Source organism: Scylla paramamosain, chromosome 30 (genome assembly GCF_035594125.1).
Source record: "Scylla paramamosain isolate STU-SP2022 chromosome 30, ASM3559412v1, whole genome shotgun sequence".
NCBI lineage: Eukaryota > Metazoa > Arthropoda > Malacostraca > Decapoda > Portunidae > Scylla > Scylla paramamosain.
In genome coordinates this window covers 17,769,702-17,785,311 of record NC_087180.1, presented here as the reverse complement: position 1 = coordinate 17,785,311, position 15,610 = coordinate 17,769,702, and the positions used below count along the sequence as shown (strand labels likewise).

The following is a 15,610-nucleotide window of genomic DNA, read 5'->3' as shown; positions in this document are numbered from 1 at the left end:
CAGCCATACACACATACCACATACCATCCACCCCACTCCACATACCATCTTAGTCTGCCTGCCCTAATACAAGTGCTAATCTTCTGACCCTAAAAATAAACTTTGGAATATGTATTTTAAGAGCTGCCTCATTATTGTTAGATGTACCCTACTTCATGTAAACTAGTAATTCAGGGTCACTACTGTAAGAAATATTGCAATAATAGCAAAATTCTCAAGATCAGTAATAGATAAAACAAGAAATAATGGCTTGAAAAGTTGCATTTGAAATTGATATATGAAGAAATTAGTTCTCAAACAGATAGATGAATGGAATAGACTTGGTAATGAGGTTGTCAGTGCCGAGTCATTAGGAGTTTGAAGAGATTAGACACATTTATGGATGGGGATTGGTGGAAATAGGTTGATATGTTTAATACAGGGCTGCCACATGTAAGCCTGATGGATTCCTGCTCCTTCACTTACTTTACGTTCTAAGTGTCAGTAAATAATCCACACAGTTCTGGGAAATTTTGAACAGCACACTAATGATATCCGTTCATGTTTGCAGACTCTTTTTATTAAGTAACTACTTTGTTACAAATTACATGCAACTTCAATCATGATACGTATTATGGACAGATTGTTCGAGAAAACACATGTTCGCCACACGGAGGACGACAAACCAGTACGGCCTCTTGTTCCTCCTTGCCAAGACCTCACCTGTCTTTTGAGTTGTACAATGAATGAGTGAATGAATGAATGAATGCCACTATCTTATGCAGCTAGTTCCACGAAGCACCTCACTACATACATAAATAAAGTGTATACATCACCTGTACAGTGGGTAAGTATTGCAAAAATAATGAGAAACAGGATAATGATGGATGACTCACAATATACACTACTAAACCTTCAGGGGATGGTACGCCTCACCATGCCCACACTCGCCACCTCAGGCAACACACCCTATAGTACACACACACACACACACACACACACACACACACACACACACACACACACACACACACACACACACACAGAGAGAGAGACTACAGCAGCAAAATGGTTAATGTTTGCCTTCATGAACACAAATGCAGAAAAATTAAATACTTTCCAGGTTTTCAAATTCTTGGCATCCTTACTTGAGCCAGCTTATTCATCCCCCTGCAAACACCACCAACACACTCTCTCTCTCTCTCTTTTGCTCTCAATTTTACCTTCACAAAATAACTGATTACAATGAAGTCTCTGTGTCACATAGCACACATCTCACTGCTGTAGAATATTTAATCACACAGAAAAGAATGGAATAAGTAGTACAGGCAACAACAGAACACGTCTTCTCTTTGATCAAATATACAATTGCTGACTAAACTTGCGTCATGTCAGCTGCCAAATGCCAGTCCTTAAACACTGTAATTTACAACAGTAAGGCCTCAATTTATGCAATTTGCTTTCATGGTAAGGTGGGGAAAAGAAATCATTGTTGAGTGCAGGTTCAATGATAACCGACTGACAATGCGTATAAATTATGCAGATATGAAAACACAGTCACAGACTGTGTTAAGGTACCTAATGCAACACAACTCCAATCAACCTTAACATTTATTCTGCCAGCTCTTACCCACAAAGAACCCAGAGAGCTGTCACCACTATCAAGCTTATTTTGCAATTTATCTTTGCCTATAAAAGTTTATCCTTAATGAAAATCACTAATATATTGTGCATAAAAAAAAATAAATAAAAAAAAACACTAAATTTTACAACCTGAGCATAATCCACAAAACGTTCCCTTTAATGGAAATATAGTGCTGTACATTTCTGCTCCTGCTGATCAGTACATGGAATAGCATTGAGAGTACTGGCAAGTTCAACATCAAAGAAAAGCAACTGTCAGTAAATTGATGTTATCATACACTGAAGAAACACAGTAAACAACATGGACAATATACGTGTCCAGCAGCCTATCTTTAGTTCAGGTTATACAGCAGGTACACAAAAGTTATGCATATCCACTTTGTAAAGAATAACACTAATACCTCAGACTCACTCACTAGCTTTGATGTGTCCATCAAGGGAGGGAAGCAGAGACAAGGTACTCACACGCACACACACTCACACCACTGACATTCCCTCAAGTTTAGCCTCTTAATTCCCAGGAGGACTGATTTTCACACACAAAGGTTAGTTACTCAGCACACACAGGTCTCTCCATACCGAGGCCTGACAGTGCAGCTGACTTAACCCTTGCTCTAACATAACAGCCCCTTCCACTTGTCCACACCTGACCTGCAGAGCTGCCAGGACAAGACGTGGGAAACTTTCCTCTGAGGCTCTTGAGACAGTCACAATTCATGCATTCACAACTGCTCTATATTTCTGGCACGCACAACTGTTCTCCTTACTTCAGAGATCTTGGGTATAACATCTTATACTGTCTATTCATCTGATTCAAGAAAATATTCCTATTATATATCTTTTCCAGTCAAACATTTACACCACATTCCATTCTATCAGTCATCAAAAGTGCATAAAACTATTTCTTATGGAGGTAACTCACTGCATCACTTCCTTGTAGCTTTCCATTGGCAAACACTCTCTAGCAATGCCCTCATCTATCATGCATTGCATTAACACAACCCACTATACATTAATATTTGTATGCACACTTTAAAGCAAGTTTTATGGTTAATATTGATTGAAAAAAGCAGCAGAGGTATGTACTCAATACACAGGCCTTCAAGACATGATACAGCGCCAGTGGTGTTACTGTTCTATGCTAATGTGTCAGGTTGCCAGTATATATTCAGCAAACAACTTGAAGTAATGCAATAATGAAGCAGAAAATCTCAAAGCTGATCAAACTTTCACTGATCACTGTTTTTGGGCCAATGCAAGACTGTAACCTGAAGGACAGGCAGCAGTGGGCAGAATACACCTAGCTAGGGATGTTACAAGTCTTCCTCAGATCATTCACATAATTCCTGCCAAGCACAAGACAGCATTGCAACAACAACAAAAAAAAGCTCCATTGGTTAAGAGTTTGTTGTCTACCATGAATTTACCTTTTCCTTTCTCTGACCATCTGCAACATAATGCAGGACAAATACAAATTTCTACTGAGCACTCAGACATCCCATCACAAACAAGACGCATTTCTTCCTGCCACAGTCTGTCAAATGAGCTTTACTGAAAGACTAACAGCTATTGATTGGCTTGCATTTGGGCACTGAACTAATACTACTAGAGGCTTATGCATTCATTACATTAGGGCAGGTACTCAGGGAGGAGGCAAAGGGTGAAGGCAGAAGTCAGGAAGAGCTTTTGTCTTCTTATAGAATGTGATTTGTTGAGTGGCTCTAACTGCCTTCTGACCAACTGTAATGGATTTGCAATAGCAATGTGATCTATTTCCAAGGTGATTTTTGCATTTCAAGTCTAATCATGTACTCAGTTAAGCCAATAGAATAATTATGATGTAAACAGAACACAGAAAGCAGTTTGTTGAGTTTCAAGCTGTTAATTGAATTTTCTAACAGACCAATCCATGTCTGCCTGATTTTGTAGCAAAATGACCTCTTAAAGATGAGTTAGCCCAATTCCAGCAATGACACAACATTCACCAGGTAATGCAGGGCAGTAACAAGCCACTGCACCACCTTTCACCTTACCAATGGAAGCTCAGCAAAACAACCACCCACCCTTAGGATATCATTACAGTTAAGATAGATTAATTCATTTGAAATTTTTATGCAAGTCCTTGCATATTTGGCAACAGCTGTTTCTCCATCATTATGGAACTGCCGTAATACTGTCAAATAATCCTTAAACTACTGTTGGAAATTGGTGGCATAAACTGGGGTTTTCCCGTACAAAGCCACTTCTTACAGGATATTGCTTCTATCATGACAAACAGCCACTGCCTTTCTCCCCCTTTTAAAAAGGCTGACCAAGCAAACAAGAAAAGTTTGGAAAATTACTGTTGATAATCATTATTTAATCTTTGTTGATGCACCACAAACTCACAATCCAATGCACTGATGTTTTGTTGTATTCACGATGCCACTCGGCACTTACTTGAAGCAAGAGAAACTGATGCATCCCTATGACAGAGGGATTCAGAAAATGAAAGGTGCACAGAAAAATTATAAAGCAGCTCAGCAATAATGAGTTTAAGAGAGCAGACTGCTGAATACCACCTTATGTACAGAAAACCCTTACAATATGTGAAAATACTGTTTTGAAAACTTTGCTGCTGCAGAATTAACAGCTGTGACTTGTCTGTCACAGATCTTTCACATCTTAATGATCATAAGCAAAAAAGATATTACGGAAAGTCCTGAAAATGTTGTGTCTAGGAGGTAGTGGTGGATCCTAAAACTGCAAGCTTGAAACTGCCAGGGTGGAAGTCCAGCAGCTCTCAAAAATTAATACCCATATTCTGCCTTGTCTCAGCCTCCCACGCCTTCACTCTGCCTCATTCATCACAGTTCTAAAATGTCTATGTACAGTTTTCTACAAAAATATCATAGCCTCAGAAATCTTTCATGGTTTACAATAGTAAACTTACTTCTTATTTCTTACCCAGTTTTTTTCTTCAAAATTTACAAATATAACCTATTTAACATATGTCCTTTGAATAATAAAACCTAATAGAAATCAATGGAATATATACATGTTCATCTTATTTGGTGAAATAATATACAGTGTGTATCTTACAACTGTGAAATATTTTGGACAATAAAGTACATCATCTATACAATGACACTGAGTTATACATGGAGCATCATGAGAGGTGAACCACTCTTCTGAAGCACTAAACACAACTTCCTGTGACCATTCCATATGAGGATATATCATCAAGCAAAAACCTCATATTGCTGAAAACTTACAACACCAGATGGAAGTATCTTCACTAAAAAGGTTTATACATTTAACTATTTTTTAGTTAGCCCATTAATATATTTGACACAAAAAAGTTCTCAAGTGTATCACACCATTAATCATAAATATATCAAGAATTAATTAAAATATTTATTCCAAAATATATATATTCCTGAAATAACTTGTAAATCTTCCTATTTTACTCTGGGTACTTTTTGTTCAAAACCAAACTCAATTAAGGAAATTTTCTTTATGAAAGCAGGAAGAACTAAAGTTAATGACATAACAACTGATTAAGAGTAATAATTACCTTGATTACAAATACTTTTAAACTGAAAGAGTACACCTGAGGAACATAAATCAGGGACACGCCACCACCACTTCACTAGCCCACGGAGGGGCTGTCTGTCCCCGAGGAGCCTCCATCCGTGGCTGAGAGCACGGCGTTCTTGTCTCCTTTCTTCTTTCCTCGGTTTAACAAAGCGATTTCTCTGCTCTGCTCACGAATCTTCTTCTGTAACAGCTCAATCTTATTGTCAAACTCACGCGACACATTCTTCATCTTCTGACGCAGCTCTTGTTCAATTGTGAACTGTGAAGCCTTCAACTCAGTCATCTGCAACACACAATCATCATCATCATCATCATCATCATCATCATCATCATCATCATCACCAAGAGCAGCAGTAGCAGCAGCAGCAGCAGCATTATCACAGAAATCATTATTCAGAAAGGCAAGTCTTCTTGAGCTGGCTGTCGTCACCTGATGAGTGCTTACCTCACCTTCTTAAGTTTTCTAGTTTGTTGTGGGTTCCTCCTAAAAAATTCACCTATTGTTTACTTCTTTGTGGTTTATCCTCTGGCGTTCTATTTTACATTTATTTTATTAACATCTAACCCACTTCATCAAGCCATCCTATTCGTTGTCCACCATCGAGCCAAGCCAATGCTTGACTCCACTGACGTGCCGAGGCATCTCACTTGCTATTTGATACTAATGATGGTGATGATGCCCCTGAAACCTCTATTAAGTTTCTATTAAGATTCTTTTCCACCTGTGGGAATTCAGCTTTTGTTCAAAGCTGTCAGTAATTAAGATTAAACTGAATGCATTGGTGTTTTCCCAATAATGACAAGGCAGAGATCCCTCAAGCCTGCTGAATGACCTTTCTAACACACACACACACACACACACACACACACACACACACACACACACACACACACACACACACACACACACACACAAAGACGGTTAATGTTACTGAAGGGTAAATGAGCAGTGGTTCTCTGTGCCCCAAGAGACTTTTAATACAATCTCTCTCTCTCTCTCTCTCTCTTAAACTGATCAAGCTGAATTGGAACTGGGTGACAAGAATGGGCCAGTTAAGTCACCAACACAAATTCTTTATGAGAGAATTAGTGACTATGGTGAAATGGACTCAAGCAATAAGAGTGTTTACCTGCTTCTCTTTAGCCAGGAGTTGTGCATCCTTCCCTGAGAGCTGCTTCTCCAGGTGTGCTATCTGCTCACGCAGCTGTGTGATCAGGACCAGCTGATCGGCTGTCCCTGGGTCGTCCCTCATTGGTCCAGAGTTCCTAGAGACCTGCAGGAAATATTAAAAACGTCTCCTCGTATTAGTCAGTTGTTGAATGGTACAGTAGCCTACTGGGAGGTAATGGCACATCTAGGATGACAGGTGTGTATGACCTGTTTGATTACTCATTCATATCATCTGACTTGAATGCATGTGATAATTCAAGCATCTGTTCTATATATCAAGAGGGGCATCTCCAATTATATCACTGATATTTTTTGCAACTTCAAGATAACCAACACTTACTCATAATACTTTAAATATATAGGCGATGATGAAGATAATAAATGGTATCAAAATAAAACTAAATTGTGCATTTATATTTCAAGCTCATCTAGGTTTGTTTCCAAAATGTTTACAAGAACTGTAATTCATAACAAAGGGATCTGTGTATTACTGGTTTTCACATTGATTATCAAACTAAATACTCACTGAAGTTATCTGAGTGCAGTGGAACCCTGTTAGCTTGGCATTAAGAATTACAAGCCCCTCATAGTTAGTCACTGATATCACAACCCACGGGGCTTCTCAGCACCCCAACACTACACTACTCAAAACACTGAGTACTGTCGACCCTAGCACAACTTGCAATGAGCGGTGAGGCCTTACTTGCCTAGCAGATAGAGATGACGGTATTTTTCAACCGCACACATAAGAGAAAGTAAAATGATCACAATGAAAATACAACACAGGACAACAATGCTAATCTCAGCCCACGTGTGTACCACCCAGGAGCCCGTGAAAATATGGGTGTGTGAGCCCAGGATGCACCAGGCCAATATAATGCCAGGTTTAACAATTCAGGTTTGCTGTGTGGTGACATTGCATGGAAAGGTCCAGACATTGTAATAGCTTCTCCACATTGAGCCTCACCTAAACGTGCTGCTATCTGGATGGAATTTATAAGGAAATTTAGGGGATGACTTACTGACTAGCGTGGTGTTCCTTCCACCACAACCCTGCCACCATGGCAGGTCACTCAGGCAAGTCCTGCTCGGTGCAATGCAGGTTTGCTTGTGGTCTCTGGCCAGCAGTGCCATGAGACAAATACAGCCCATCATGGCTGCTCTAGGAAAATACTCCCTGTACATCAGTCCTGTCATTTCTGCGGGCATGCAGGAACTCACAACTTTGAGCAACGATTGTGGAGGGATCCATTCATGGCTTCAAGTGTTGGCCACAATCCCATTACCATTTCTGCTATACATACAGGCCTTCAAAACCTACATCTTCTTTTGTGGATGATTCAGGAAGCTCTAGTACTTCACTTAATGTGCCTCTCATCATGTAATGAAAATGTTATATTAGAGATAAGCTTAACTTCCTAAAGTAATTAAACATTTCACTTTACATGGTTTGAGAGAGAGAGAGAGAGAGAGAGAGAGAGAGAGAGAGAGAGAGAGAGAGAGAGAGAGAGAGAGAGAGAGAGAGAGAGAGAGAGAGAGAGAGAGAGAGAGAGAGAGAGAGAGAGAGAGAGAGAGAGAATAATAAGGGAAGTTCAGAATTCATACTGCTATATCACTGAACAAAGCCTCTTCATTAACTTTATATAAACTTCAGTGTTGCTGCCTGACTGGTGGTGTCCAGCCAGCTGATGAGCCCATCAACTGCATCCTACACTATTACTATTCATAGACGACAGAAAGATGCTCATTTATAATGGGACAGTTTGGTGTGGTACTTAGGTCTCCTTAAGTTCCTCCATTACTAATTCACAGACACTAAATAATTTTGGACATTCTGAGTATCCCCATCCAGCAAGTTAAGCTTTCCCTTAAGATATGCAAACTACTGAAGGTTTTAGCCCAGAGTGAAGTTCCCCACAACTGAACAAGTTGAGTGTTGTGTGCGGGCTGACAGTAGTTCATGGTCCTGAACAAAAATGATGATCAGAGCTGCATCTAGGAAACAAGCCAGAGGCACGGGTCACCTGGCAGCAGAGGTCTGTCCCCACCACTGCAGCACACACACTCTGAGGTGCAGGCTGACCGAGCCTCTCTTTCAAACCTTCACTAACTGACTCATGTTGAGAGGCAGAAAAATTCTTCAAAATTTCCTATAGAAATTACTGTACTACAAGAATTAGATCTTCCAGTCTGAGTGTGCACCTAAAACATAACTAAATATAGAGTGAAGGACATCACATATTTATTGCATATATACAGCAAGTTTCAACACTGTGTTGTGCATGCTGTCATGAGCTGCATGAGCTGGGTGATGCATACACCACAGCCAAGCACTCAGTGCAGGGCTGAGTGTGCAGCACTGCCCGTCTGCTGGTTCCCTCGGTGGACGCTGCAGCAAACAATGCTTAACACTTTGGCAGAGTGTAGCTAACAAAAGGATCACTGCAAAGCATCTACCTTAGTATCACTAACAGGGTTCTACTGTCTCCTGCTCTTCATTGCCTACAAGTCATTTCATGTTCAATTGAGATTTGTTTACATAGTTCTTATAACCAACTATGGAGCCTTCTTGAATTTTAATTTTTATTTGCTCATTTGTTTTTTGTGTCCTTCACTTACCAAAGCCTTAAAATTGTCATGTATTTCCATATTCTGAGTGTCTTTGCCTGTATCATATAACCCCAGCTGAAACACGAAAAATATTTGTAAGTTTTGACAAGGGATCAAGATTAGACAGGAAACCATTGTGAAAGTCATACTGAATCAGCCTACAGTCTGTGGTGAGTGTATCAACATCATTCTGCTTTACATAAAGCACATGGAAAATTTCATCTCAACCTGGCTAAAATGTCACAAACTAAAAAATCAAGACAATTCACTGACCTCTGGGAGTATTTCCATTTAAATCAAGCTTAAAAGTATTCTTTCCTGCGCAGCGACCATATCAAATACAAATTACATACATGGTAAGCTTCAACCCAACCCTACATAACAATCAAGCAAGTTTACAAGATTCAATATTTGAGTATCAGCTTCCAAATGCAATAAGCCTGTTTTTTCAAAGTGCTCAGCTAAAGGTTGATCAATTGTTGGCCCTACAGACTACGAGGCCCTATTTCCCATATGCTATCTCATGTTATGTCAGATTACCTTTGCTGGGGGCTCCTCCTGAGGCATCTTGGTCACATCAGGACGGTTAGGGCGCTTGTTGTGTCCACTCAGCTTGTGTCTGTACGTGCACATACACACCATTTACTGAGTGTTCACCTATTTGATATGATAGTGCTATTATGTCATCATCTATTTATCTGTCTAGACACTAGGTCAGCAATCCCATATGGGGGGACTCGGATAAAGCACTACACACGCACACACATATCATATAGTCTTAGCCTCGTCAAAGTAACAAAAAAAGGTTTATTCATCATTCAATTTTCAATACTATATGAGGAAAATAACAAGGAGTGACATGAGCAGTTTGGTTTTGTTTCACCCATGTCACTGTAAAGAAAATCTAGCAACTTCTCCAAGCAATGATGTCACTTGCAAGTCATCCACGGAATTCTTGTATGATTGTCATCCTCACCTTTCCTTGTCCTTGTGGTGGCCAGACCGGGACCCCAACTTGATGTGAGAGTGTCTTGCAGGATCTGTGACTTTGGTTTTGGCCAGTGCCCTCTTGTAGGATAGTGTACACAGCCAGCACAGCAGCTTTCCATCCACCTGGAACCAAGGCCAGTTGAACCATAAACATCCCCAAACTTTCACTTCAAGAATAACAGCAACTATGGGCACTTCTCTACATAATGATAATAATAATAAAAGGTTCGACTTCTTACCTTTTTCTTATCAATATCCTTTCTGTCGAATGCACATTTTTGCTTACACTGGTCACACGAGAGAGGGGGCCCATACTTGCGCTCTGAGTTGGTGCACCGTTGACACTTGTTGCCAATGAACGCCGCTATCACATTGCAGTACTCGCAGGCTGAAGGCTTGCCGTGCTGCTTCACCATTGACTCACATTTCTTGCAGATGGTGACTGTGCTGCTCTTGCTGAAATTCAAAGAAACAGTAAGTGGGATGAGAGGATATGTGATAGGAAGGGAAAACGTTACCACTGTGAGTGACTAAATCTTTTGCCGCATCAGTCCAGTTGAATCATGTTTAGGCAGGAAGCGTGATAAATTTGTCATCAATTAGGCTCCATCCCTACAGCCATAGCACACTGCCATGGTGAGAGGTACACTACTCCAGCAGTACTCAAATTCTCAGATGTTTTCTTTTCAAGCACGGCAAAAAATAGTGGGTAAAAAATGCATGGAAAAAAATGCTGTGGTCATTTCCATCAGGCAAGAGCTATGACCTGGCAGACTTGTCACTTGGCTGTCTTACCTGAAACAGACACAGCATCCTAAATTTCACTGTAAAAATTAATGGGACACAATAACCTACTCACACGTTGCAGATGCGGCTAAACACACACACAGCATGGTGGCACTGTTGTGAAGCTTAGAGAGAGAGAGAGAGAGAGAGAGAGAGAGAGAGAGAGAGAGAGAGAGAGAGAGAGAGAGAGAGAGAGAGAGAGAGAGAGAGAGAGAGAGAGAGAGAGAGAGAGAGAGAGAGAGAGAGAGAGAGAGAGAGAGAGAGAGAGAGAGAGAGAGAGAGAGAGAGAGAGAGAGAGAGAGAGAGAGAGAGAGGCTGATCTGAGAACTCCATGATTACAATATCGTATTTAATATAATAATACATTTTGAAAAACTATGGTATATATATGTATTTTCTATCAATGAAACAGAAGACAAATGTGTATAAAGGCTTGAATAACAAACATACATACATACAGTGTTCTGCCGAGAGACTGAATGCTTACACAAGACTAGATGCTGATAGGTTTCATAATACATAACTCCCTTAACAAAGTACTTTTTTTTATGTGAGAAGCACTGGGAAAGATCAACAAAAATGTGTATATAAAAAGCCAAATGACCAATGAGGTACCAAATACAGCTATATGAGGAAGTCTCTGGTAGTATTTCTTGTCTCTATGGTCTAATGGTGGCCGGCAGTGGCTTGGTAGAACACTGGCTGAGGGGACACAGTCAAGCCTTACCTTTCTTGCTGGAATTCACTTCGACAGTATGTGCACTTGACAATTGGAAATGAACCTCTACACTCCTGCAGAAGAAAAGATCAAATTACTTGCCTGCCCTGCTCAGTTAACTTCCTACATCACCAATACATAAAAGCTTGGTAATTGTTGTTCCATTCAGTTCACCGTTGCCATCCCTTTGTCAAATTGTCAAATTCCTTCCGGATTGTAACTCATTCTCTCAAAATCAATTACTGTTCTATCAATGAATATTTAAATTTTAGAAATCAATAAAAATTGACTTTACTTACAAAAGACAACACCTCTTCATTTAACATCCTTATTTTCTGTCATGGAGTCAGGTGGCTCATGTGTCTGACTTTGTGATCACAAACTTGTGTCAGCAGCAAAAAAGTTTCCTTCCTCAGATGGATGGCTGCCAGTGCGAGCCAGCTGTAATTCCTGACACAGCCCATATAATCTACGTTTCTGTGTATTATGAAAAGTTAGTCTAAAATGAGTGATTTCTGATGGCAATGCCACCTAACAAAGGCCCCTTTCACATGATGTACTTTCTTGCTGTGCCTTGGTGTGGCTTCTGGATCACAAATGCTTGCAATTTCTGCCACACAATCATCTGGCTGCTGCACACATTGAAATCTTGTGGAAATACACTAGATATATTTGTCACATGATGTCTGCACAGCTACTAACAGCACAATGTGAAGATTTCTATTAAAATTTAAAGCCCACTGGCACCGTGCACGGGTATGGGACCAGACAAGACCAGTGGGACACCACAACTGCATCCGGACCCAGACCAACCAATCATCCACACCCACACAGTGTGAAGAGGGGCACACAAACTATTGGTTGACTGCTGTGTCCGGGCCCAGACCACACTTAGATGTGGCGAGAAGCCGTATGATGTAAAAGGCTCCTAACACACAATAAAACCTAACAGAAGAATGCTGTTAGTTGACTGGGTGACAGTCAGACAGCCTTGAGGTTAGACGTCACTGACTGGCTGCTGGGCCTGCGAGTGGTGACCACTCAACAACAATCCGTGATATTAAAAAACCCTCACAGGAGGCTGGGAGTGAGACTTTGCCTTGTCTAAGTCTGTGCAGCTTCTGTGTTGCACTGTGGGGCATATTATGCTTCCCTTGTCTGTGTCTGTGTGCATGTGTGTGTGTGTGTGTGTGTGTGTGTGTGTGTGTGTGTGTGTGTGTGTGTGTGTGTGTGTGTGTGTGAAGCTTGTTGTGACCACATCCTGTCTTGTGTGTTCTGAGTGGATGGCTGCGTGACTCTGCCCTACCAGTGTGTGGAGGGTGTGTGCTGTGTGTGTGACTGCCTCTGGTGTGGGAAGTGGTGCCTGTGGTGACCTGCTAGTCATGAGATAACTGTGCCCTGTTCTCAGATGACACATACGTCTGTACTGTGTATGTTAGTCTTTGCATGTCCTTGCCTTGCACTCCACTACCATGCCAAGCCCTGTGAGTTGGTGGCTGCCTGGTTGAGTGTTACTGGTGGCTGCGGCTATGGGTGGTGGAGTAGGTGGGAAGGTGGTGGGTGTGCAAAAGTATATAAACTAATCTACCTTCATTAATTTTCCTGAAATGAAGCTTCACAATGACACATAATGCAATTAAAATGATATAATAAAGAAACCAACTAATCTACCTGTCCTTATTAATATTTTCATGACAATCTCAATTACATTTTCCCAACAACTCAAAAAGCAAAAAAATCAACATATACACACAAATAAGTGAATAAAATGATATGAAAACAAATATACACAAACACAAATACGAGCAAAATTAAACTAATAGCATGAGGATACAGGACAGGTACGATACAAGGAGTGAGAGAGGGAGAGCGAGGGAGGGGAGGAGAGAGGAATAAAAAAAAAAAAAAACTAGAAATGAGGTTAGGTTACTCTCACTACACAAGTGAAGAGGAGAGGAAGGGGGAGGGGGAAGAGGACGCTTGGGGTAGAGGAAGAGCAGGAAGGGCATGGCAGGAAGACTCGAGAGTTAATCTAGACCGACTAAGGAGACGTTATATCACTCTCACAATTTAAGAATAGAAAGGAGAGGAGGAGAGAGCACGGGAACGCCAGAGGGAGAGTAAGAGGAGGGCAGGGAGAGTAAATCCTGGTCGAGTGTCCACCGGCGGCCTCTCCCTCCTCTCACCTTGCACAGCTGCTGCCCTTGGGAGAGTTCCTCGAAGGGGTGGCGACTGAAGCAGCGCGAACAGGCGAATAGGGCGGACATGGTGGTCAGGGAGAGCTCATGGGAAAGGGAGAGGCTGGGAGAGGAGGGGAGAGTAACACAGGAGGGAGAGCGAGGTAGAGCGTCACTCTCCGTCACAACAACTGACGTCACGCCGCCTCACTCTCATCCCCCCCTCTACTCTCCCTCACTCTCCCAGTTTATAATGATTAAAATGCTCTTAAAATTGGTATGGTTTTATGGGAGGTGTGAGAAGTATTAGTCATTTATATTCATGACCCTCTGTACTCTTCCAAACTCTCTCACTCACTCGCCCACACCCTCCTAGACTCTTCCATACCCCCTCCCTACTCTCCCTTTCATCATATAAAGATGATTAAATTCTTCTCAAACTTCACTTAGTATCATGGAAGGTGTTAGTGTTATTAGTTTATCAAATCGAAAAATTTTGTTGTAAACCCGTACCCCCTAATGGCGCCTACATTCAAACCCTTGTACAAACTTGGTTTTATGTTATTTTAAGGTTTTCACGGCTTCTAGATATCAAATAGGCTCCTTAGATAAACTTTTCATACTCAATCTATCTTGGGTCTTCCTGTTTGGGTTATTATTAGAGTTTTTAAGGCTTTAAATGTCATATAGGTTCCTTAGATAAATGTTTCATATTCAAACTACCTTGGATCAGTCTGGGTTTGGGTCATTTTAGTTTTCTTACGGCTTTTAAATGTCATATAGGTTTCTTAGATAAACTTTTTCTTATTATATCTACCTTGAGTCAGCATGGATTGTGTTATTTTAGATTTTTGTAGGTTTTCATGTCAAATATATTTCTAATCACTCTGTACCTGCCTGGTTTGGGTTAGATTAAGTTCTTATGACTTCTTAAATGTTAGATAGATTGTTTTATGTAAATTTTTCATATTCAGTCTACTTGTTGTCAGCCTAGTTAGGGTTATTTGAAGCTCTTATGAGTTCTAAATGTCAAATATATATATTTTTTGGTAAGCTTTCTGCATTCAAATCAGTTTGTTTTAGCTTATTTAGGTTATTTTAGGGCTCTCTGTGTCAGCCATGAAAGGAATGTCACTTGCAATCAATATACTTGATTTAGATTACTATATATTTTTCTATCAGCATTCACCACACACAAAACTCCAACTAACCACACTCAAGCTCAGTACCACACTCAAAACTCCACCTAACCACACTCAAAGCACCTTGCCACACCCAAAGCTCTGTACCACACTTAAAGCTCTGTATCACACCCAAAGCTCTGTACCACACTTAAAGCTCAGTACCACAACCAAAGCTCTGTACCACACTCAAAGCTCCACCAAACATTTTTGTTTTCATCTTCCTTACAGTACCATCCATATGAACATCAAGCGACCAAGGGAACATCACACACATCCTTGCCACAGCCACACATAAAAGGAAGAAAAAAAAGACCCTATTGCATTAACTCGTATTAATTCAAACATATACTCTTCTATTCACATAAATAAACAAATAAATTAATATTTTTTTTCAGATCTCTTAATAATCTACAATCTAGTTAACAGTCTCAAAAGAATTCACATCACATCCCTATCTATTCTGTCTGTTTTCTTTATATATGTACATTTCCTATACAATTTTCCATAACAGATCCTTACCTTACCTTCTGCAAACACTTTTCACCCACCAGTCTCACCACCAGGGGCTGACAGGGCTAAGAGTGTGAATGATGTTTGTGTGTGAGTGTATGGTGCCTTGTCTGGGCCGCCCCATGTGGGACTGCCGGCCTGATATACAGATAGGTAGTCTTGCGGCAAACACCAGATTGATGCATCCCCTCCTTTTACAACTACACTGCTCATCATAGTCCATATCTAAAGCCTCTTTCTCTTCAGCATTCAATCATATACT

The 15,610-nt window shown here is 40.6% G+C and overlaps 1 protein-coding gene across 2 annotated transcripts; it reads right to left on the bottom strand.

The window, feature by feature from the left end:
- Nucleotides 1-541: 541 nt before the first annotated feature.
- On the bottom strand, nt 542-13,874 carry LOC135115953 (protein FAM76A-like). Of its 2 annotated transcripts, XM_064033103.1 has the most exons (8): nt 13,664-13,874; nt 11,487-11,551; nt 10,213-10,429; nt 9,960-10,096; nt 9,524-9,602; nt 8,993-9,058; nt 6,333-6,476; nt 542-5,485 (listed from the first exon to the last, which is right to left on the bottom strand). In XM_064033103.1, the coding sequence occupies exons 1-8, from the start codon at nt 13,742-13,744 to the stop codon at nt 5,255-5,257; spliced, it is 1,020 nt and encodes a 339-aa protein (XP_063889173.1). In that variant the 5' UTR covers nt 13,745-13,874; the 3' UTR covers nt 542-5,254. The 2 variants fall into 2 exon arrangements, with proteins under 2 accessions (XP_063889173.1, XP_063889174.1); XM_064033104.1 differs by lacking the exon at nt 8,993-9,058 and having other exon boundaries at nt 13,664-13,873.
- Between the last annotated feature and the right edge of the window lie 1,736 nt (nt 13,875-15,610).

What these genes read in the sequence shown, in the direction of transcription:
- LOC135115953 (XM_064033103.1), bottom strand. Translation starts at nt 13,744, where the DNA reads ATGTCCGCCCTATTCGCCTGTTCGCGCTGCTTCAGTCGCCACCCCTTC. An exon ending in AAGGGCAGCAGCTGTGCAAG is followed by an intron (nt 11,552 to 13,663) that starts GTGAGAGGAGGG and finishes TTTCTTCTGCAG; the next exon opens with GAGTGTAGAGGTTCATTTCC. An exon ending in ATGACAATTTTAAGGCTTTG is followed by an intron (nt 6,477 to 8,992) that starts GTAAGTGAAGGA and finishes TATTTCCTGCAG; the next exon opens with GTCTCTAGGAACTCTGGACC.